At 41.9% G+C, this 23,254-nt stretch overlaps 1 protein-coding gene across 1 annotated transcript in view; it reads left to right on the forward strand.

Moving 5' to 3' along the window:
* Positions 1–23,254, forward strand: part of STAB2 (stabilin 2) — a gene marked incomplete at its 3' end in the record, with an annotated part of 73,889 nt that overhangs the window by 25,517 nt on the left and 25,118 nt on the right. The window contains exons 19-39 of the mRNA XM_009865696.1: positions 3,066–3,149; positions 4,081–4,167; positions 4,669–4,780; positions 6,022–6,202; positions 7,213–7,306; positions 7,523–7,681; positions 8,076–8,171; positions 8,761–8,856; positions 9,829–9,876; positions 12,231–12,367; positions 12,717–12,831; positions 13,734–13,811; positions 13,986–14,078; positions 14,182–14,289; positions 16,998–17,129; positions 18,179–18,304; positions 19,652–19,708; positions 20,850–20,945; positions 21,437–21,632; positions 22,152–22,247; positions 23,203–23,248. Coding sequence (XP_009863998.1) covers positions 3,066–3,149; positions 4,081–4,167; positions 4,669–4,780; positions 6,022–6,202; positions 7,213–7,306; positions 7,523–7,681; positions 8,076–8,171; positions 8,761–8,856; positions 9,829–9,876; positions 12,231–12,367; positions 12,717–12,831; positions 13,734–13,811; positions 13,986–14,078; positions 14,182–14,289; positions 16,998–17,129; positions 18,179–18,304; positions 19,652–19,708; positions 20,850–20,945; positions 21,437–21,632; positions 22,152–22,247; positions 23,203–23,248 — 2,237 coding nt within the window. The remainder of the gene's footprint in view (positions 1–3,065; positions 3,150–4,080; positions 4,168–4,668; positions 4,781–6,021; positions 6,203–7,212; positions 7,307–7,522; positions 7,682–8,075; positions 8,172–8,760; positions 8,857–9,828; positions 9,877–12,230; positions 12,368–12,716; positions 12,832–13,733; positions 13,812–13,985; positions 14,079–14,181; positions 14,290–16,997; positions 17,130–18,178; positions 18,305–19,651; positions 19,709–20,849; positions 20,946–21,436; positions 21,633–22,151; positions 22,248–23,202; positions 23,249–23,254) is intronic.

A 23,254-nucleotide genomic window follows, 5' to 3' on the forward strand; every position in this document is an offset into this window, starting at 1 on the left:
AAGCTTTAAGATTGCAGTAACCGCGGCTCCAACGAGTTGTTACTGGACCATATTCAAGCACACATTGGGGCCAGTAACAGTTCTGGTACACTAGTGCAAAACATTTACTATCTTAACTTACAACAGTCCAGAGCCATAGCCTTGAAAGAGGTTCCCAGCAGAGCTGGACAGCATCAAAATTTAATGAAGAACACACAGGAGCTGGCACTAAAGAACTATTACCTCTGGCAGTAACTACAAAGTGCTGTACGTGCAACATAATCATAAACCAGGCAGAGCGCCAAACCACAACCTCCAATACAAAAAGTGATCAACACGTTACAAATTCAAATTACACTCCAGTGATCTGAATTCCCTACCAGGCACCTACCTACAGACTACGTCTGACATCAGTCAACCCTAAAGCAACGCCATGAAAAATTATTTAAAAGCAAAACAAATAGCACCTATCACAAAAATTACTCCCCAGACTGAAGTCAGGAACTTTTGTCAGCTTTCAAAGCTTCATGCATAGTTTGAAATATAGTTTAATATCCAAGGCTTTAAGCAGAGCACTGCTACCAAGGAGAATGCAAAAGGGAGCAGTGGGTTTGGTATTCTTACCTATTCACTTTCCTCACTCTGAGGAAACAAGAGCAATGCCACCTTGTAAATAGTACTTGTGGTACCAGTGAAGAGCAATAAACCTTGTAGGAACTAGCACTTGTACACCCTTACAAGAACTACAGGACTCAATATCTTGCTTCATCTCATACTAGAGGTCATCACTCCCACAGCAGACTTGGTGGAAGGGAATAGGTGTCTGTGCTCCAGACTCTACTGTGCAAAGACAAGATCTTAATCTACTCCTGAAAATGGGCAGATTGGACCTCATGTGGAAGTGCAGACCCATTTCCCCGTCCTTTGCAGAGGCGAGAGGCAGGACTCCCATCCTCAGAGAAAGGAGGGAGCGGGTACTCGCCAATAGCTGAGACCATCCCATGTGAAGAAAAGGAGCAAACAGGTGACACAGAGGCACTGAGCAGCAGAGAGCAATGCCAACAGTGAGAAACACTTTCCACAGAAATCAGCCAGATTTTTAAGTTCTAAAGAAGCAAAGAGGCACCTGCAGGGATTTTCAGAAATGCAAAGAAAGCCAAGAGCTTAAATTAGTATACAGCTTATCAAAGAGCTTTTGTAACACCCAAACATACTTGCCAAAATAAGTCTGATCAACAGACCTTTAAAATATTGTAGTGACATTGATACCTCAATTATCTGGTGCCTAAATGCTTTTGTAAGCCTGACTTCTATTCCTTCACATGCTGTACAACATGAGGGACAACTAAATCGAAAGAAGTACCCGATTCTCTCCCTGCAGCTCCAGTGACAAATCTGTGGAGGAAACCCCATAATTCAGGTTCATGGTCACTTGTCCACTGATTGTGAAACACACTGAAGTAATTATCTCTAGGATTTGTTCTAACTTGATTGAAACACAAGACATTAGCCATCATGAGCAACATGGCTTTGACAAACTCCATATCCACACACTGAAAGCTTCAACCTCTCTGAAGTTACTGCATGTTGAGCCTGTCAGAGGACCTGCCTTTAAAACTGCCACTAGAGTTTGTATCTCCCAAGTAATGTAATTGCCAGTCTCTCTCATCACCAAATGGTGATAAATTAGCTAGTGAGCAAAAGCAACCAAAGGTGAAGACATAAAAGTAGCTATATACTGCTGGATCACGGAAGAGTACAGGATCTATGACATGGAAGAAAAGAATTTTTTTAACTTCACCACCTATACACCTGACAAATTTCTGTTCATACTGTCTAATTTGTGGTCTTCCTAGGAAAAAATAAAAAATTCTCATAGAAGTTTAGTGTGCAGACTGCACTAGAACCTCAGACAACAATAGTTAATATATTATACCAGGTTGAGCAAAGGATGCCAGTGCATTTGTACCCATGCTTGTCTTCTGGTTAGAAACCTTCCAGCTTTTCAAAAGAAGGAAATAGGTGAAGGATAAGTGAAGATAAAAGGGAAAGGTGGAAATGAACAACCACTCAGCAAAAAATCAGAGCCACCACACATAGCCCTGATGCTGTTGTTCAGTTCCAGAGCCATGCTGTAATAGCTAGAAGTCACAGAACAGGTGTACTTAAAATTTACAGGGTATATTGCTCATAAGCATACATCTCAGCAGTTGGTATAATGCCTTTTCAAATTACTATCTTTATTGTTTCCGTCTAGGGTGTCTGTACAAGTTGTTTATCAAATGCATTGGCTTCCTGTCCAAAGGATTCAAAGCCCATCGTAAGTGACATTTCCACACAGATTCCCCAGTTGTACGAAACGCATAGAGGGAAGGGGCCCCCATATATTGATTACTGTTCTCCCAATACAGCGAGCAAAAGAAACAGATGGGAATACAAGAGACTACATAAAAATACAAATGTAGACAGTACTTTAATCTCTTTTTGGCAATCATTGAATTATCAGGTAATTTCAGCATTATTTTATTTGCTGTTTTCAAGCTCTCTCATAGACTTCACAGAAGCTCTGAGTCTTTTCTCAGGTAAAGCTAAGATGCATTTGAGTTAGGCTTGGCAGAAGAGAGAGGTGAGGAATGCAAATTAATATGATTATGCTGTGAGAGTTAGCAAGTGAAAAGTAGAGTGGGCATACATTTAAAATAGACCCCACAGCTGTTAAAAATTTCCTTTTGATTAAGCGTCCTCCCAGAAGTAACTGTCTGCAGAAGCAGCTTTGGAAGAGATCGAAAACTCTTCCATCTGCTTTGCATCTAAGAGATGCAAACCTGGCTGCATGTTTTTGCACATACAAAACCCAAATTCAGCTACCACAGGAATTTTACTCACCATGCTATAAATATTCACTGGTAGTTAGTCCTATATGCCATTATTCAGTAATAATGACAGGAAAGTTCATTTTATGAGAAAATACATAATTTAATAACTTTTTTAAAAAAATATGACACTATAGCAAGGTACTTTCTGTTGCAACACTAAGACTCTGTGTTGATAGAAATACTAATGCTTCCATTTTGTGCATGTTCCAGCCTTTTTCAAAACGGAGATGCATTATCGAAGGCCCAATCTTTCAAAAAAACGGCTGTGCCAGAGCCTGCAATGTCACAATAAAGGTATAGAGTTACAGTTCCTTAGGGTGAAACATATACAAAAGTTTGCCAAAATACTGTCTTTTGCATTGTGAACTTTCCATTTGGAGTTGAGAGATGTCTGGAGAGGTCTGTGTAGCCCCCTCCTTTCCCAGGACTTCACACAATATTGGGTAACAATGAATGCGAAACGCACCTGAGAACTGCTTTCCTCTTGTTCTGCTTGGCAAGTTTCATCCTTGCAGAAGTCATTAGCCCCCGAATAGTACTTAACACCTTTCTGGTTCCTGAGGCTCCTAGATAGACTTCTGCATTTCATGATCACCATGAAACAAGAAGCAGAGAAGTCTACAAATCCGTGAGCTTTGAGGGCTGCTTGCTAATTCCTATTTACCTTGAATCACACATGCAAATGAGGGTCTTTTTCTAATACACTTTTTGTGCTCTTGATAAATAAATGGATCAAGCAGCCAATTAATGAAAAAAACAAAAGATCCGGACAAGTAAAACATTTAGAGGCTGTGTAGTGGCTAAATCCCACACTGGTGCTGAGGAAAAGGAAGAAGATCAAAGCAACATGTTCAGCTTTCACAGCATCTCCCTGGGGTAAAACATATCTTCAGGTTCCTGATCATGGATGCCAAGGGGATGCCTGCCTCTGAATTGCCCTGCGCTCCCACTGGAAAATATGAGAACGCGCACAATATGAGCAGACACACGCAGGCACATTCGTAACTGGCGAGAGGACAGAGATTTCTAATACTGATGAGTCTGATAAGAAAAATGGAAGGATCTGGTGGTCGGTGCAGAGGTGGTTCTGGTTCAACACTAGCCTTAAGAGCCAGCTAGCTTTACTGGACTTTGCCAGAGGGCCAAAACACGATGGAGAGTTGCCTGTTGTGCGCTGCCTCCACACTAAGGCACTGGATTAGGAGTTATTTGCTTTATTTCACAGGAACCAAAGTGTTGCAAAGGCTTCTTTGGCCCTGACTGCAGTCCGTGCCCAGGAGGCTTCTCCAAACCCTGTTCAGGAAACGGGCAGGTAAGCAGAGCATCCAGCAGCACCCTGCACTCCCGTGGCGGGAAGGATAGGCTGTGTCCCAGAAGTCCCTAAAGCACTTCTGCGCAACAGGAATGTTAGGCTCCTCATGAGATGCACCTCCAGTTATGCCATGACGGCCATGAATTTCGGGTTCAGTTATATGAAGGAGGGGAAATGAATTGTTCTCTTCTCAGATGTCCAAACTGCAGGATTCTGTGGTTCCAATGCACAGCACACGGGCAAGGCTGCAGTTAATGTGATCTGCTCTGGTACTTTTACTTTGCACAGCACCAGGGGGTGATCCAGCTCACTATTCTCACTTTAAAATTGCAAAAGAAGGCAGAAAACAGGAAAAGCCTGCACATTGAAATACGCTCTTCACCAAAGCTGAGGCTCTTCCCGGTAGTCATAATACAGGCAGATGTATAGTCTCTCCTCTGGGAGAAGGATAAAGATTTTTTTCAATTTGTACGTAGAAATCACCTCTCTCCCATTCCACAGTGCATGGATGGCCTGGATGGAAATGGGACCTGCACTTGTGCTGAGGCATTTCAAGGCTCACGCTGTCAGTTCTGCTCAGACCCTGGCAAATACGGACCTCAGTGTGACAAAGGTAAGTACAGCTGTACTTCCTCAGCTTAAAAGCATGGGCTATTTCTTTTGGACCCTTGTAGCATTAAGGTAGGAGTTAACTGCTAGCTAAACAGTCTCTTTGGAGGATGAGCAAGATGTCTGCAGGGTACTTTCATTTCTTATTTCAAAGGGATACATGATAAGCCCAGAGTCAGTGAAAATCTCACTGACTTAATTGGGCTTTCTGCAGGGGCCATAGCTTGCTTTATACTAATTTATTGTTCCCTTCATCTCTGTCTCCCTCACATAAGCAATTGAAAAGAAAATCTTTTCTATTCTACTCCTGTCTGGCATTGCCCACAGCAGAATAGATTCTGCCTGCAATGGCAAACATATGTAATATAAGAACAATGAGACCTATAAACAGATTGTGTTTAATAACAATCCTTACTGAATAATTTCTGATCCATTAAATAGTTCATCATTATAACAGTCATCTGTATACTGACAGATTTAATCCTGTTATGTCAAACCATTCTACATTTGAAAGTCTACAGAATATACACCATCAAATTTAGATATAACCCCTACCTACAATATAATTTTTATTCTTTTTGCTGTGAAATAGCCTGTCATTTATGAAGCACAGCTTACTTGAAGGTTCGGAGGTACACAGACAAAAGCTGAGAGACAAAATCCATAAGAACAGCTGGTATTGCTTAAGCTTTAGTCCTGCCAAAGCAGTACATATTGGCTTAATTCATCATCACTGGTACCTCCTGGGATGGCAGAAGGCTTACCTGCTGTGTTCTTCAGACACAATCCTGTGCCTCCCAGCAGCATTAATCAGCCCCGAACCAGCAAAGTGCTGGCAGGTCTGTGCTGCTGCTCTGTGCACTGGCCCAGCACCACGCAGGTTGCAGGATTGTGGACTCAGTATTAAAAGGCCTCTTGTATCACTGCCAAAAGTTGGGCAATGAAATAACTTTAGCCTTAATAGCCTAGGACATAGCATTTTGTTCCTACTTTTCTGAAGTACTTTGAAATTCATTTATAGATAAGAGCACTATAAAGACACAATAGATTTTAAATCGCTACTGGTAAAACACGTGGACATGATAAAAGACAATGATAAACAAATACTACGTCCTCCCAACAAAGTGACTTTAAAAATACAAAAACTTTAGATCCTAGAAAAAAGGAGGACCCGATTCATAAGAAATACTCCATGAAGATAGATGCCTTTTACCACTGTAATTTACTGTAATTTATGTCTGCTAGAGTGCCCCTGCATTTATGGGAAGTGTGATAACCGAATAGACAGCGACGGGATCTGTCTTCCTGGGTCATGCAGAAGCGGATACACCGGAAAATTCTGTGATAAGCAGATCGTTCCCTGTGAGCCCTCCCTACAGCTCTGCCACGCACATGCAGACTGTCAGCTTAGTGATGGTGCAGTGAGGTAAGTCACTAACTTGCATCCAATTAATATTAACTATGCTGCAGCTCTTTCCTATTTGCTTGATCAACACAGCTGGTTGTAGCGTTACACAAGCGCCAGCCACAGAAATACTGCTATGCAGCAAATGAGCATAAACATGCACCGCATCGACCTTGAGTTGCAAGACAGTAAGTAGGAGTTCTCAATGCCCTACCCTGTACCTTATGTTTAATAAGATAGACGCATACAGATCTGAACCTCGTTCAGAGGCTGCCTTCCTACTAACATCTACAAAAGCTCTTAGGAACCTCTGATTGCTAACCACCCCTTAGTGCATTAGGAGTCTGAGCCTTACTAAAAAACAATGAAACTCTGAAGCAGTTTGGCAATAGATAGCTCACTCTGGTCAGCTGAGGTAAGGTTTACATGCCACAACCCTGAAAATTTCAGCACGGGCTTTCCAGCCCTGGCAGCACTGGTCACAAAACTCTGTTACTGCCACAGCTGCCTTGTGCTGGCTTCACACTCACCCTTACACGCAGCTAGTTTTCCTCGTGCTGCAGCACGTTCATAATGAGTCACCACAGAAAGCAGAATGGGGGATGCTGTGTAACTTCAGTGCTTAAGAAATTCTCTCCAATATGGGATAATCTTGGGGGCGCCAACACAGGGAAACAGTGGGGCTAATTGTCTTGCATGCACTTCTCGGAGAATGCCATCTTCTGTGTCACTGAAAGAAAGAGCAAGCTCAGCTCATAATTAATTTAGAGTGATTAGCTCACCTTTGAAAGATCACATCAGCACAGAATTAATTTCGTTCACCATCTCATACACAGAGAATGGATCCCTGATTTGATTTAATTAACCCATCAATATTTTGGGAAAAAAAAAAAAATACACATTTAAGCTATACGCATCATGAAGCCAAGGTTACCAATTTTAAGCTGCCTATAAAAAGCATGTTAGAGTGGAAAATGCTTCACTGCAGCTATCTCATGTCTAATGCTTCCCTCCTCCTCTTGTTTCTGTAGCTGTGTTTGCAAACCTGGCTACGAGGGAGATGGCATGAGCTGCAGCAAAGTTGATCCTTGCGCTGCTTTAAACCGAGGTGGCTGCAATATCAATGTAAGTACATGCTTTTCCCACAGAGCCTGACACCACAGAAAAGTAGGCAGTAAGGAAGGTTTGGCCAGAAGCTTATGGAGAAGTAAGAGTCACAATCTTCACTACAGTTCAAGCTCTTTCCCCAGATAGCGACATTGTTATTTCTTAGGCAAGCCTTACACCTAGAGCCAGATGCCACCTAATTCTCCTGAACTGATGCTTCTGCATCCCCCCCAGGCCGAGTGCATCCAGACAGGCCCCGGAGAGCACGAGTGTGTTTGCCAGGCAGGATGGACAGGCGACGGACGGGACTGCTCAGCCATCAACAACTGCCTGCTGCCCACCATGGCAGGGTGCCATGAAAATGCCTCCTGCATATACATTGGGCCGGGCCAGGTATGTGCTCTCACATTCATTGCCACCTTTAGTGCTAGTCCTCACCCATTTTCCTCTGCTGGTGCTTCCTACCCTGTTTTGTTCCTCAAATTCTCCTCTCCCTCCCAGCCACAAGGTTATTCCCACACAACGCTCTCTACTCAAAGCATTCTCCTTCAGTTCCTATTCCAGAGTTCCCTCCCTCCTACATGGTTCTGTTCCAGCAGTAAATATTTTTTAATAAGTACGTTAGTAGGTGTCAGGTTTAAAGGTCTTCTGGAGATATAAATCAGTGTCATTCCACTGAAGTCAATGGAGCTACGCAGAAAAACAGAGAGACTAATTCACCATGTCTAGCATATTGCATGCTATTTTAATAATTTTAATGAATTGCTGTGTTTTATTGAAACGACAGAATGACTGCAAGTGTAAGGATGGATTTTGGGGGAATGGTATTGAATGCATACCCGTAAACTCATGCCTGGAACAAAATGGAAAATGTCATCATCTGGTGAGTAATTAATCAGTTCCTGAACAAAGTGTTCAGATACATATCACGCCTCGCCTCCCATACACACCATGGAATTTCCTTGCCAATTAAAGCCTGCAATTTCTGTTTGAGATAGAACAAAGGTTTCCAAGCAGTGCTACAAGCACGAAAACCGCTGTGTGAACCATGTCAGTATGGTACATGTACTGAGGACAGACTGCAAGGGCTGCTCCTAACTCTACCTGTACAAAAGGACTATCTTTAGGCTGGAATATGTAAATGCTGCTTCTCTAACAGGAATTACAATTTGGATGCACTAGCCTGTTGGGGTGTTCACCTAAGTAAGTTACACACCTCTACACAGGCATCTATCAGCTTCATCAGCATGTGTTTAGGTGCCCTGCAGCCTCTGCTGTGCTCTGTAGTGCCTGCAAGAGCTACACCAGCCTCAGGCGGGACACAGGGACAGAGCTAAAGCAAAGAGCATTGGGGAGCAGAGGTCCTTTGTTAAGTTTACGTTTCTGTAGGAATGGGTTTCAGCAAAAGCTCGTCCTTGTTCTTGAGTGGTCTCCCGAGTATTTAATAAATTTCTTTTCCTTTTGGTTCAAAGGCAACTTGTCAGTTTGAGTCTTCTCGTGGCTGGGAGTGCGTGTGCCCAGAGGGCTACGAAGGAGATGGTAAAATCTGCTATGGAAATGCTGCAGATGTAAGTAAGATGATAATCTCTGAGCATAGGACCTACTGCACAGTTCTCACACTGGATCTTAACCACAGAGATAACAACAGCATTATAAACAGTTAGAAATATACAGTGCCCACCAGTGCTATTTGCAGACAGCGTTCCTGCTGGAGTCTCTTGCCTGATACAAAAATGATCTGTTGAGTTTAAAAACATAGCCTGGAAAGGGGTCTAAGCAATCCAAGCATATTTCTTTAAACAAATTGAAAAATGCCAGCCCCTGAGGCCTAACGCGCAGAAGTGTTGAGCTCTTACCCCTGAGCTGGGAGTGGCAAGCACCTAGATCTTCTGAAGTTCTGCCTTGAGGTCTATCTCAGTGGAAATGGTCAATTTATCATGTTAAAACAAACCATGTTGACTGGCAGGCAAATAAAACTAAAATAAGTAAATTGGTGAAATAAATACACATTTAACAGCATAGGAAAAATTAAAGCGTCAGCTTCCCCAGCCATTGACAATAATCTGAACATCACTATCTGCCATCCCTGCTCATACCATCATCTATCATTGTTCGAAGTACTGTGGCAGAATGAAAGCTCTTCACTTGCAGGATGACATGTAAGATACTTCACAAATATCAAGCAAAGCAACATATTCTTTTTTCAATTAATTTCACACTGAAGAAAAGATTTAGGTTTGCTTTCCTAGAGACTTACTGCTTAGCCTGAGGTCAGCACACATTACATATCAAGGTCAGGCACACCTAAGACACCTAAGCAATAAATGGGCTGATTTTCAAAATAGTTGGTAACTTACCCTTCCCCTTACCAGAAAGTATCAGTAGTAGAAAAAACATGGATGTCTTCCATTTTCACACACACTTAAAACCTCCTCCTTCATGTCACATTAGCCAGGCCAGACAGAGCTACAGCAAGGGTACTTTGGTATAACTTGTTAAAGCTGACATACTCATTTCTCTCTCTTTCTGTTTCTAATCAGGAGTTATCTACTCTGTCAGAAGCAGCTGCTTTTAACCAATGGGTTAATGTAAGTACACCTCATGGTTGCTGTTTGGTGGGTTTTTTCAGTAGTATGTTTAAGTTTGAAGAAAAACTTGAGCCTTTCAGTATTTAGAAATAGGAACCTCAGACCAATATTCCCATCACACGGTAGAGGCCCAAGCTGTGGAGAAGCATTGGAATTCCACCAGTCATAGCAGGGCTGATCATCTGGTTCCCTGTTTCTGCCTGAAATCCAAATTCTGATTCCCAAATTCAAGCAAATAAGGAAGCTCCACAAGCAGAAGAGCAAGTTACAAGCCCACTCTCTGGGGCAGAAGTAAATACACTTCAGTGAACATAAACACACTTCAGTCCAGATGACAAGCAATGGGGTACAAGCAGAGCCTGAACGTGCCAAGTGGCTCCTTCCAACTTTCCTCAAGCAACTCTACAAGCAAGTGGAGAGGGAAGGCGATGCCTTACCCTTCCCATTTCCACTGAGCCCCATGCCAGGAATAACCGTATGGCTAGTCAGTGTGCTGCTGCCACAGCAAGCAAAAAACTCAAGCCTGTGCAGATTAGCTTGTTTGGCTTCAGATTAGGGAAGAAACACCAAACTAGATGAAAAAACAAGGAAACAAACAAAAAGCTCTGGATTGCCAGTGTCTACTTTTTACTTCCACATGCTATCACCTATTACTAGGGCAGCAATAATATTAGAAGTCTTACCCCACTATATGAATAAAGATTAAAACCAGTTTCTCCCATAAAGAGCTCAAAACCTAATAAGAAGTGTATAGCTAATACACAGCAAACAAAAGGGATCAGAAATATGTTAATAAATAACATCGGAAACAGAAGTCACAGCATATGAGCTGCTTTCATGCTTTTCAAAGCTCAGGGGATCATTAAAGCACACGATTGCAACAGGAACCTCAGGTAGCTGCTTGAAAGAGGCCAGTGTGGCTAACACAGTGATCTGCCCAGCCCTCAGCTGCAGTACTGGACAGTGTACAGAGAAACTAATGAATTTAAAGAAATGAGCACAATAAGAAAGTATATTCATCTGCTAATGGTCTCTCTACATAATGAAGGATAGGGGGGAAAAATCAGGGAGCAAATTCTGTAAAATCTGTTGAGATGAGAATGTGGAAGTTTCTGCTACAATTCAGAGAAATAGTATTCCTTAAATAATGGTAGCTACAAGCATGAGCAAAAATAGGGAGGTATATCTGTCTGCGGGGCTTTTAGCTTTGTACTTGAACAGGAATGTGATGTTTACCACTTTTCATAACCAAATATTTTTCTTGCTGGTCAGGAAGGGTGAGAAAGGGAAGTTTGTTGCTATTTCTATATTTAAATATTTGGAAGGTGACAGTGATGATGGCTAGAAAGAAAGATGATCTTAACAGAGGAAAAATTCCCAGCTATTTAAGGGAGCCATTTCCCTTCTTGAGTTAAAACCCAGTATGGATATTGAAGGACTATCCAAAACAAGCCAGCTTCCATGCAGCATACCAGCTGCAGAAAGTTAGAACCCAGGCTCATATTGCTCCCAAGCTCATATTGTTCCCTCAAGTTTTGTGGTAGCAAAAATGGCAAGTTGTGGAGCCTGTGAAAAGTTTGGAGAACCACATCTTCAGCAAGATCAGATCTAAATCTTTAGCTCTCCTTTTTCTACCCCACCATAAAAAATCCACACAACTGGAAAAATCCTCTCTAGTGGAGGCTCTCTCCATCCTTAAAGCAGATACAAACGTGCAGAAGATCAATTGCTCCATGCACACTACAGAGCCCATATCCCTGATTTAAAATAAGAGCTGTCAGCAGCAAGCTCCACTGCAGTGCTAATGGGCACAGTTATGCCTTGGATATCATGAAAAATTCCAGCCATGTTAAATAGTCTTATTCCAAATGGGAACATTGTGTCATGTGGGTTTCTTATTTCAGAGTTCATAATCCTTCTATCTGTTAAATAGCATGGAGTGATCGGTAAAAGCAGGTTACCTGAAGTTATCAGTAACCATTCATATTTACCACCATGTTTTTCGTTGCAGCTTTGGGGTTTTTTGCATTCAAGTGAGTAAAATAGAATTTATGAGATAGAATAACTTTTACAGGAGACAACTTATGTGTTTCATAACAAAAAAACAGTTCTGACCTAAATAGTGCTCCTGCCCTTTAAAGGTTGGCAATCTATTCTGTAAGAAATAGACGCTCATTTACCATTTTTGTACAGCTCTAAGTACTTTTGTTCAAGTCATTGCTCAGTATAATAGTTTTTCCTCTCCAGGCTGGTCACAAAGGACGTCACATACTCCACCTTGCTAAAAAGTCACTGGCTGCTATTTATAGATCATCCTTAGGATAAATTATTTTACTCTCTTTACTTTCATGCAGGAGGCAGAGATAAACTCGATGTTGTCCACCACCTCAAACCTCACTGTCCTCGTGCCTTCTCTCCAAGCAATTGATAGCATGGATGAAGATGAGAAAGCCTTTTGGATGTCAAAGAGTAACATCCCAACTCTACTGAAGTACGTTAGTGGTGTGGGGGTTTTCAACTAATTGCTTTTCATGCCAAACAAGCCTTTGGTTTGAAACCACTAGAGCAAGACGGCTATTATATTTTTAAGGGAGGGGCACAGGATTTCTCTTCTAGTTACAGTGGTATAAATCTCTCTGTAGCAACTCCATTGGAAACAAAGGCAATATTTGTATTATGCCAGAAATGTGTAACAGCCAAGCTAAGATCAGAACACAGCTGAACTAGGTATTGCACAAAAAACTCCTGCTTTAAACATTTTTATTAACCCTAAGTCTATTTATCTGAAAGGAAAAAAAAGAGAAAATACAAAACCTTCAAATCCAGTTAATTTCCTTTAGGTATCATGTATTGACAGGAGCTTACAGCTTTGCTGATTTCCAGAATTTATCATCTTCTGACATGCTGCCAACATCTCTACAGAGCAACTTCCTACACTTGTCTAAAGAAAATGGGGTGAGATAACCTGCAAACCACTGTGGTATCATACACTAAACCCTGACCATCACTGCATCCAACTTTCTTACTACAAAACTACACAAACATTACACATACGTATTTTAAAAAAAAACACCGTGTCATAAAATTAAAGAAATAGATCAGTTACATTAGGCACTCTGGAAGAGACATTTACTTGATTTTCTCCATCACTTTACCTAGCTGAAATTTGTCTTCGATATTAATTCTTAATGTCCCAGTGGCTGCTGCAAAAGTTGGACAGTCTCACAGTCAAGTGGAAGCGCAGTCCCTGTCTGGAAAAGCCCAGGTGAACTAATTTAAGACAAAGACCCAATAACTTATTTTAGGGAACTGGGAAGGTAGGAAGAAGCAGTGATACAGTGCACAACCTGGTAGTCCCAAACCACCCAAAAGCATTTTTAATGGTAAATAACTACAACTGGCAGCTCTTCCCCCTCTTCCTTTTCATTTAATACTCCATCTTCTGAGCAGGATTTTCTGGAAATGCACACGGCACATTTAAGCACTTCATCTCCATTAAGGGCAGGAAAGGTCCCACCACCTCCATGCTCCAAGGGACAAATCACAAATGGGCATTTTCAGAGCTGCACAGACACGGGAGGGTATGAATCGGCACAGGAGCTCATCCTGCCGTGGGGTGGGGGTGAGCACACCTACACCAAGCAACTACCTTATGCAAGCAACCCCATGTCTTTCCTCATCTGCACATGAGGAAGATCACAGAGTCCTGAAGTCACCTTCCCTGTGGGTAACCCGGTCTCTGGCACGACAGGAGCTGAGGTGGAGCCCCTGGCAGGCACTTGGGAAGGTGTGGAAATGCACAGCGTGAACCACCACCACGACGTGGAAGCAAACCCTCTCTCCTCTCCCTCTTTCAGAACATCACCGTCGAGGGTGCTCACATCGTGGCTGGAGACATCGCATCCACAAACGGGGTCATACATGTTATTGATAAGGTACACGACCGCATAGCAAGGAGATTTGTTCCTCTGTGCCACAAACAGTGAAACTAATTAACAGCTTTTGGGGAAAAAAGAAACCCATATTTGCTCAGAACAGCAAATGCATCTGATCCTTGGAGGAGCAACTACAGCACGTGCGCTGACATAGGATATCTACTCATTTTTCAGGTTCTGACTCCCCTCCACAGCACCGTCATGCCGAGGCTGCTGGCCCGCCTGGAACAAATGCCCGATTACTCCGTTTTCAGGGACTACATTATTGTAAGCTTTCACACCATTTTAAGAATAGAAGCATACTTCTGCTTTGTTTACATCTGGTCTATCAGTGGTCAATTCTGATTTGTTCTTATGTGTTTCACAACAGCAATACAGCCTGGCAAATGAAATAGAAGCTGCAAACACATACACAGTCTTTGCCCCAAGTAATGATGCCATAGAAAACTACCTAAGAGATAAAAAGTCTGCTACTCTGGTATGTATTACTCATAAGACTTGTCTTGAAAACTCAGTATCTCATTTTAGTTTCAAGTAGATGGATTGAGAGGACACAGAAATAGAAAGAGGTGTGTTTTTTTCCAGAAATCCAGTAAGTTTGGTTTTGTTTTTAACACCAGAAGAGGTGAGGAGAGATGGATCTACCTATATCTTTCTGGCTTGCTGGAAGAGCTTAGGTATTTGTTCTGGGTTTTGTCCTTCTCTAAATTAAAACTATGTTGATAGTATCCAGATAGTTCATCATTAGACCCCTTTTTTTTTTTTTTCGCAAAGATCATCAGTACAGGAATGACCAGGAATAACACTGAAATGCATTTCCTAGATGAACAAGTCCAGTCCCCTGTCATCACTGGCAACCCTATCATTAATAATGCCACAAAATATTCTGACTCTTGCTTGAAACTATCCAGATGCTTGCCCTGTCACTCCTGCAGGAAAGTTACTGCCCAGCCACTTTCTGCAAACCATTTCTAATCCCAGTTTAAAAGCACTGTTAGCCAGTCCCAGGGCTCAGAAAAATTTCCGACATTTTCTTGACTAGAAGAATTTCCTCATGCAAACCCTGTTGCTGCTGCCCAGACCCAGGAGCCCCACACCAGGCTCATGCCTGACCTGACCAACAACTCCTCTCCTCTCACCAGTGCAGACATGTCCATCCCACATCCTCTGCTGACCCCAGTCCTCATGCAACAGAGAGCTAATTTATATTATTTTGACAGGACACGTCTAGCCAGTTTATATCCCTTTATTCTTAAGCCAAGAGTATGCTTCAGCTGAAATGACTTTGTCTCTCTGGCATTTGTGCCCTGATGTATTTACAAAGACAAGCAGCCTTCTCAACCCTGTCGGTCCCCTCCCAAGATGAGCTATCTGTTTTCAGTGCCTTTCTTCATATTTGCTCCAGTCTGAAACAGTTCTATCAAACACATGTATCAACAGCTACACTTTGCAGGGGAAGCTTTGCCCATGACTCGTTCAACGACATTAATATGTCGCTTTCTCTTCCATAAATATTTGCCCTGACACACTCTGTCCCTACTTTCATGATCTCCATTTACAGCTAAGAAGCTGAGGAAAATGAGGTTCACATAACTCATTCCAAAACATTTACCATGATCTGGCAAAACCACAGCAAAAGTCTTTCTTGCTGCCTCATTTGAGGAATTCATGCATGATCAAGATACACCTGCTTAAATGACTTTTGAACACTATTTCAGTTGTTTCATGACACAGCATCATCATTTCTGCATCACTGTAAAACCCATTTATAACAAACTCTGAGAGACACATAGGACATAAATCTCAGCAGTTACACACACACAGAAATCTTTTTCATTTCCATGATTTACCACTATTCCTTCTGTCCTCCTTCCATCCTCCCAACCCTGCCTGGTGTGGTAATCTGACCCAAAAAAAAAGAAAAGAAAAGGTTTAGCTTCCCTAAGCCTTATCCTCTTCATGAAACATCTTGAGAGAACTCTTCCATCAAGGGAAGAAACGCTATTTCTTGGCCTTGATGAAGCAAGGTCTTGTTCTCACTCTACTGGTGATTAAAGACAGAAAATAAGATGGATAGTTAATTGTTCCTTCAAAGCATCCAAATCAAGAGGATTAGAGTTAGGCACTGATGGGGATTAGCTCTATCTTAAATCCCACCTTCTTGCCTGCAAACACTTCCTTGTCAAATCTGCAGAAATCAAAATAGAATGGGTCCTACTGTAAAACATGTAAAGACCTGTACTTCACCCTGTAGGCAAAACCAGGCAATGTCACAAATCTTGCAAACTGGGGTTGCTTCATGCTTTCACACACTTTTGAGTGAGTGGAAGAATGAGGAGCAGTATGAATATTCAGAACAATGAGACAGCAGGTAACAGGATTTCCTACAAACACCTTTTCCTGCAAAATCATAGACCTGAAGCAATACCAGGCAGCTCCTAAACCCTCCAAACACCCCAGTTTCTCTCACATCTTCAAATCTCTCACACATTCCACTTCTGCTTCATCCTCCAAGTCAGAAAAAGCTCTTGGAGTTCTCTGCTTTGAAACAAAGTGTAGAAGCCTTGGGAATCCCTCACAAAATTTTTATATGCAGGGAACAATTTCACCACATCCATGAAAAATGAATGCACTGTAGTAATGAAGCATAGGAAATCTTCCAATTAACATAAATGGCTCTAACATCTTACTGACTGAAGATGACCTTAAAGATTAAAAAAAAAACAAACAAAAAAACCCACAAACCCATAAATTACTGTAAATGTTCATCTAGGGATTCTTAAATGGAGAAGGAATGAGTATGGCAAAGATTATAAAAGCACTCATGAACATGAACTTTTAATGCGAAATGAATTCATGAAGTTCAGAGTCCTAAGAAGTCATCTAACCAACTTCTCCCTTAATCTGTCAGCCAGGCCTATACACAGAGAGAAACACTACCAGGCTCAAGCAAACTTTGGTCCCACCAGTTCAGTAGCCTTTCATCCCCCACATAATTCAATAAAAGTTTCATTATGACAGAAATGCGGGCTCTCCACAGTAAGAAATATCAAATAACTTGCACCTGGAGGAACTTGTCCTTAAATTCAGGCAATCTATATTTGGATTATACACTTTGGGAAAAATTATCGCTAATAACATTTCATACTTTCTTACATAGCTCTGAATTTAATTGTGTGTTTGCAGGATGAAGGCCAAATCCGCTATCACATTGTGCTAGATGAGAAGCTCCTGAAGAACAACCTGCACAACGGCATGCACAGGGAGACCATGCTAGGGTTCTCCTACCAGGTTGGGTTCTTCCTCCACAACGGCCAGGTACTGCTGTCTGTACTTGCTTAGATAAAGCAGGTTTCCTGCTTTTTATGAATCTAGCTTCAACTTTTAACTGTGCACCCATCATCAGCTTCTGGGCCATAACAGCACAAATGCTGTCATTCAAATGCAATGCCTCTCTCAGAGCTGCTTAATCCAAAGTCACCTTTGAAGGGATCTTTGGCTGAATTTGATTTCAGATGTGCTGTTCACATTTAGCATTGCGTTTTAGAAACTACTGGGGTGGACGTTCATTTCTAGCGGCTATAAGTCTGCATCACAAAGCAGTCATTAATCTGACTTCCAAGAGCTCTTAGAAACCTGCCTTATAAAACATTAATTCTATTTTCTGTGGATTTAATCCACTTTCAATCCTAGGAGCTCAAAGCACTGGGCTGTAAATATGAATTGCTTTTCAACACAACTCATGGAAAAATCAGGCACAGTAAGATTAAGTGACACACCCAATTCTGTGGCACAGCTGGGAAGAGAACTTCATCCTCCCTCTTCTCTGTTCCAGAGTTCCCTTTGGGCATAGACAAAGGCAGACAGAAAGCTTTTCAACAGAGCAGTTTCAGCCCTGCTATTTGTTCTGCTCGTGGCAGAGCCCTAGGAAAGCATCTGCTCATGGGGCTGTAGCCATCATGGGAGTGTGGGGTAGCAGTGAGACGATGAAAGTCGTCCTTGAAGGAGCAGCTGCTAGGAGGGCTTTTCTGAAGCCATTCATCCCTTCCAGACATCAAACCCAACTCTTGGCTTGCTTTAGGCTCCTTCTTCAAACCTTTACCTTTACACCCCACAGAAAAAGCTGCTCTGCCAAATCCTGTTGTTAAGCAAATTCAACAGGCTGCAAGTCATCTCCTGCCCTCCAGTCCAGTGATGCTCTTAAATGCAGCAACTGGGATGGGGGCAAGTGGTTGAAGTTAACTACGTTCATAAGTTTTCCTCAAGCGAGACTTGTCATTGCTCCTTCTTTCACCTGCTACTGTGCTAGTTACCACACAGCTACCCAACAGCTCTGCTACTTTCTTACCGACTGATTTTGTTTGCAGCTATTCATAAATGATGCGCCTATAAGTTATACAAATGTTGCAACAGACAAAGGAATTATTCATGGATTGGGAAAAGTCCTGGAAATCCGGAAGAACAGATGTGACATCAATGACACAGTGATCATTGTAAGTGATTCTGTTTGTACAGATGCTTAAAGGCTCGTCAGAGAAATCTATAGTCAAACACAGCTCAAACGTACAGAATACATAACACTATTTCCCAGTAAGAAATGCATGTGTTTTCCACAAAGGATATTCCTATCACAGTTTTAGCATTTATTAAGGCATCTTTGATCCTACAATTGGTGTACTGACAGTTTGGATAACATATAATCAGAGTGGCACAGGAATAAGCAATTCCTGAGCTTTAATAATAATGCACTCTTCTAATACATCTTCTTAACCAGGCCAAGTGAACAAGCAGGAAAAAATTAAAAAATAAGGAAAACAAAATATTTTTAGTAAGGAAAAAAAAGTCTTTTCATTCCAAGTGTGGAGTACCACTGTACATACTCATGAAATCCTTGTACCCTCCAAATAAATCATTCTCCCTCTTTTGTTCCTTTCACATATGAAATATAAGTGGGTTTACATTCCCCTAAAGAATAGGATGTGATTTCCTCAAATTGTCAGAGAAAGGTTTCCTTTGTCTTTTCTCCTGATTGAGTCAAATAGGACAGTAAACAGGCAGCTTACCTCCCTTTTTACAGAGCACGGAATGACCTCAACAAGGAAGAAAAAAGGAGGCTTTACTTCAGTTAAAGTAAATTTATCATGCATAAACTTTTGCAGCTTAATTCTTTTGCTTGGGATGCAGTCCCACATTTGAGTATGTTTCATTCAAGGCTTTTTCCCAGCTTTGCTCTGACAGTTCTGTCCTTTGCACATAGTCCCTCAATTTCCAACAGAAAATTATTTTCCCTGCTATGTTTGAATGCAGCAACATACTTCAATATTCATTTAAATCTCACTGAAATAACGACATAGATGGCTAAACAGTAATACTATTAAACGTTATGTACTAGGTGCAATATATAACTAAGCATTTTGCAGAAACTGACCTTACACATGCAAATGATTCACACGCACATACAGCACAGACATACACATGGTATGAGTTTTCCATTTCCAAGCTGCTGTTGCCCTTGTGCTACAGGCAAACTGTCTCCAACCTCAGGATTTGCCTCTTATTGTGCTTTAGACGGGGAGGCCTTTGGGAAGCATCACTTCAGAAGAGTAAAGAGAAATACACCGTAGAGCTTTCCTTGTGCTTCCCCTTGGAAGCATCCTTACAGTCCTGTTGGTAGGGATGTTCTTCTTCCTTGCTGACTAATACAGCTACCCTCACCACCTTTACCAACTATGAATCCTGAGGGCTAGGTTGAGAAATATAGCTGGAAATTACGCATTTTCTGTTAACCTGCCTGAAGGTCTATACAGTCTGTTAACTACCTCCCATTTCTGTTGCTTAAGGAAAAGTGCAGTATTTGTTCACAGACATCAAGTTGTCCCCCAGGAACAAAAGAAATTGTAAGTATATTATTATCATTAATTTATTTATTTTTAATCAAAACTGAGCATAGATGCACTCAATCCTGATTTTAATTGTCTCTGTTTCAACAAGTTATGAGAGTTACTTCAGCCTGTTACATGCGTTGCTTACAGTCAATAGATTCAATCCACTCTGAGAGCAAGGCAACAGAATCAAGGGCAGCTTAAAGATTGTTCTATCTTTAAAGACCAGTTTCTAGTATGTACTGGGACAACTGGAAACTCCTTGCACTGCAAAGGTTTGGAGCATGCTTGCTTTGGGAGGAATCACAGAAGCAGCTTTGAGCCCTTCAAACAAGGGACGTACAGAAGGGCAAACTCAACATGTCCCCAGCAGCACGCTGTAAGTTATGGTCACAAGGAGACTTGAAGACTATAGAGACTTTACTCTGGTCCAACGTGAGAACTGCAGATATTTAGTAGGTCCCTGTCAGCCACAGTATGACCTAGAGTTTCTTGGCACCTAAATTTCTCTTGGAAAACCCCACCGCTGGGATTATATATTTTCCTTCCTTTTTTTTTTTTCAGTTAATTATACCACTAATAGGATTCCAAAGCACACCAAGTCCCATCCACCCTGTTAAAGTAACTGACTGGCAAAGCCAGACTGAAGGGCTTACGGGTAAAACTCAAAATCATTAACATTTCCTTTACCATGTACAGCTGGATGGATGTGTGCTCAATCTCTTAACAAGTGTACTATGAGACCAGCAAGTTCTTCAGCGAGCAAACTTTCCCGGCTGTATCCAGATCTGAAAGTTAACTTTTCAACAGCTGTTGTCACAGAATGTTGGCACTCAGTTTTCCATGAAGAATTAGGAAGAATAGGAAATGTGTCAGAAAAAAATATGCTTGTCAAACATCAGGAAAAAAATTCAATTCTGAGCAAAGGTGGTATTATACACATATTTAAAATGCCACAGGGCACTGAGTTAAATTGATCAGATGCTCACAGGAAAAAAAATCATTTAGCTAATGCATTTTGATTTCTAAAAGCATTTCATTGGGAATATGTCAGTGCACAACATGCATAAAATCAACATCCCATTTTTTAAAAACATTTGAAAGTAGCTGACTGGTATTACTCAGAATTGCAACTGTTTCTCTAATTTCTGTTCAGGCAGGGGAGAAGAAATACTGTGTCCTCTCGGAAAACAACATGGGAATACACACCATCCAGCTCAGGTGTCAGACAAAGTGTGCTAAAACTGTCATTGTGAGTACACCATTTCTGCCACGGTAAAAGCCAGGAACACCCATCCCTGAACTTCACCCTCCTTGTAATCCCCGCTAAACACAGACAGCACATCAAGGCAGTCCCCGGCAACGTATTTATTGGCCTTTACTCTGTGTGCAGCAGAGGTTGAAGGTTAAAGGCTGCCAATAGCAGCAGCATAGGAGGAGTGGGGAGCCAAGGGGTTGAAGAGGGAGGACAGGTTTGGGAAGGGTAACCCCATGCTTGTCCCTAGCAACCCCATTCACCTCTCCCTGGGCTGGTGGAGGGCATCGGACTCCCACCAAGGGCTTGGGGTGACAGCCTGAACCCCAGCACAGTAAGAAGCTCAGCTAGAGATGAGCACTGCTAAAAATCCAGATCTCCAGTTCACCTCCACCCAGCAGCAATTCCATGACATGATATCCAGCAGCCACATGCTTGCTGCCGTGCTTGTCAGCCTCACCCTCAGTACGGCATTTCTGGGTTTCCAGAGGAGGGAGTGCTGCGCAGGTTTCTTCGGGCAGCAGTGCCAGCCCTGCCCAGGAAAAGCAGGGAACGCCTGCTTCGGAAACGGCGTCTGCCTCGATGGCATCAATGGGACGGGCACCTGCGAGTGCGAAGAAGGGTTTGTCGGGACAGCCTGTGAAAGCTGCATTGAAGGCAAATACGGCCGCAACTGCGATCAAGGTACTGAGCATCCCCGAACCACATGGGGACCTTTGCTAGTCTTGTCAGTTGTCAAAAGCTTCGCCTTAGATTTTTCTAACCATGCCCACTCCACATCCTGGAAAAGTACATCACTTGCAGGGTAATGGGCCAGTCTTAAAAACATTATTAACCACTTTTCTTTCCCAGTTATGGTGTTTTCTCTCCATTCCCTTGTTTGGAGATCATAGACAATGCCTCCTACTCCGGCACACTGCAGCCTTAGAACAGCACCCAATGAGAGTAACGCTCTTTAGCACTGCTTTTTCACCAGTGCCTTCCCATGAAAATACCATTTTAGTCACTGCATTAGAAGACAGAGGAAATATAAGCATACTTAGATTTATTCTGTAGGTAAAGTCAACAGGCACAATCCAAAGCATTTCTTGAGATGATAGCCTAAAGCAGAAGGCGCCACCAGCGGATGAAGTCCCTCCCTCGCACTCTCCCTTCCCCACGCTGCCACCCTGCCCAGGGGCTTCCTCCCACCTCTCCCCACAGTGTGCGCTTGTGTCCATGGGAAATGCAGCAGCGGGACCGATGGGGATGGCTCCTGTGAATGTGACGTTGGCTGGAGAGGCGTGATGTGTGAGATTGGTAAGTGTCCCCTCACTTATTATTTTTTTTCCTGGTGCAAGAAGTAAGTGTTTCAGGAAATGCCAGAACTACAGCCATGACAAGATCCCAGTGCACCACCAGACACCTAGCAGCCTTGTAAATGCAGAGAAATATGGGTGGCCCTCCTGTGCTATGACAATTAATTATCAGGCTAAAAGAGAGCCAGCTGAGATACAGCTTATGAGACTCAGGTGCCTTATCTTGCTAATTCTCTGCCTGTGTTACCCTTTATCTATCCCCCAAAAAATATCTCATTTATTAAGGCTATATATTTTGCAGAGCAGTTACCTAGCGAATTTTGATCCTCAGATCAAAAGCCTCTCAAATGCTTTATTGAGGTGATTTAGCTATACAACACTGGATATTAAATTATGTCCTTGCTAATATGATAAAAATTAATTAGCAAATAAATCATTTTGTATTGGTTTAATGCTCCTATATCCAATAAAATTGTATTTTCGTTAGATATAATTAAAACATATTAAATAAATATTTCAGAACTTTACACATAATAGTATAAAATAAAAAAGGTATAAGCACATTAATAATAGCATTCAATAGAAATTTTAAATTTACTCAAGGAGAAAACTATAATGAAATTAATATATAGTTAGATTTGCTACGTCTGAGCAAATTTCAGCCCTTTTATAAAATCTACGTTTATAAATCAAGACCGTGCAAAATTTGCCAGACTAAATACAGGTGAAATGTTTTCCCAGCAACGTGGTGACATAACTCTTCCTCACAACTGAATTTAAGTGGTACCCACTGATCTATATAGATGGAGTCTCTATACAGAGGACAGTTGTCTGGTGCAGAGATCATAACAGACTCCAGCCCTACATGGTGGGAACAAAAGACCAGGAAACTAAAAGGTTGTTGACCCAAAAAGTTCTAATCTTGTTCCTTTTTTTTAATTATTATTTTCTTGCAGAAATCAAAGATGATGCCTGTAATGCCACATGCCATAGCAGTGCTAAGTATGT

This window comes from Apaloderma vittatum, unplaced genomic scaffold (assembly GCF_000703405.1).
Source record: "Apaloderma vittatum isolate BGI_N311 unplaced genomic scaffold, ASM70340v1 scaffold2873, whole genome shotgun sequence".
Lineage (NCBI taxonomy): Eukaryota > Metazoa > Chordata > Aves > Trogoniformes > Trogonidae > Apaloderma > Apaloderma vittatum.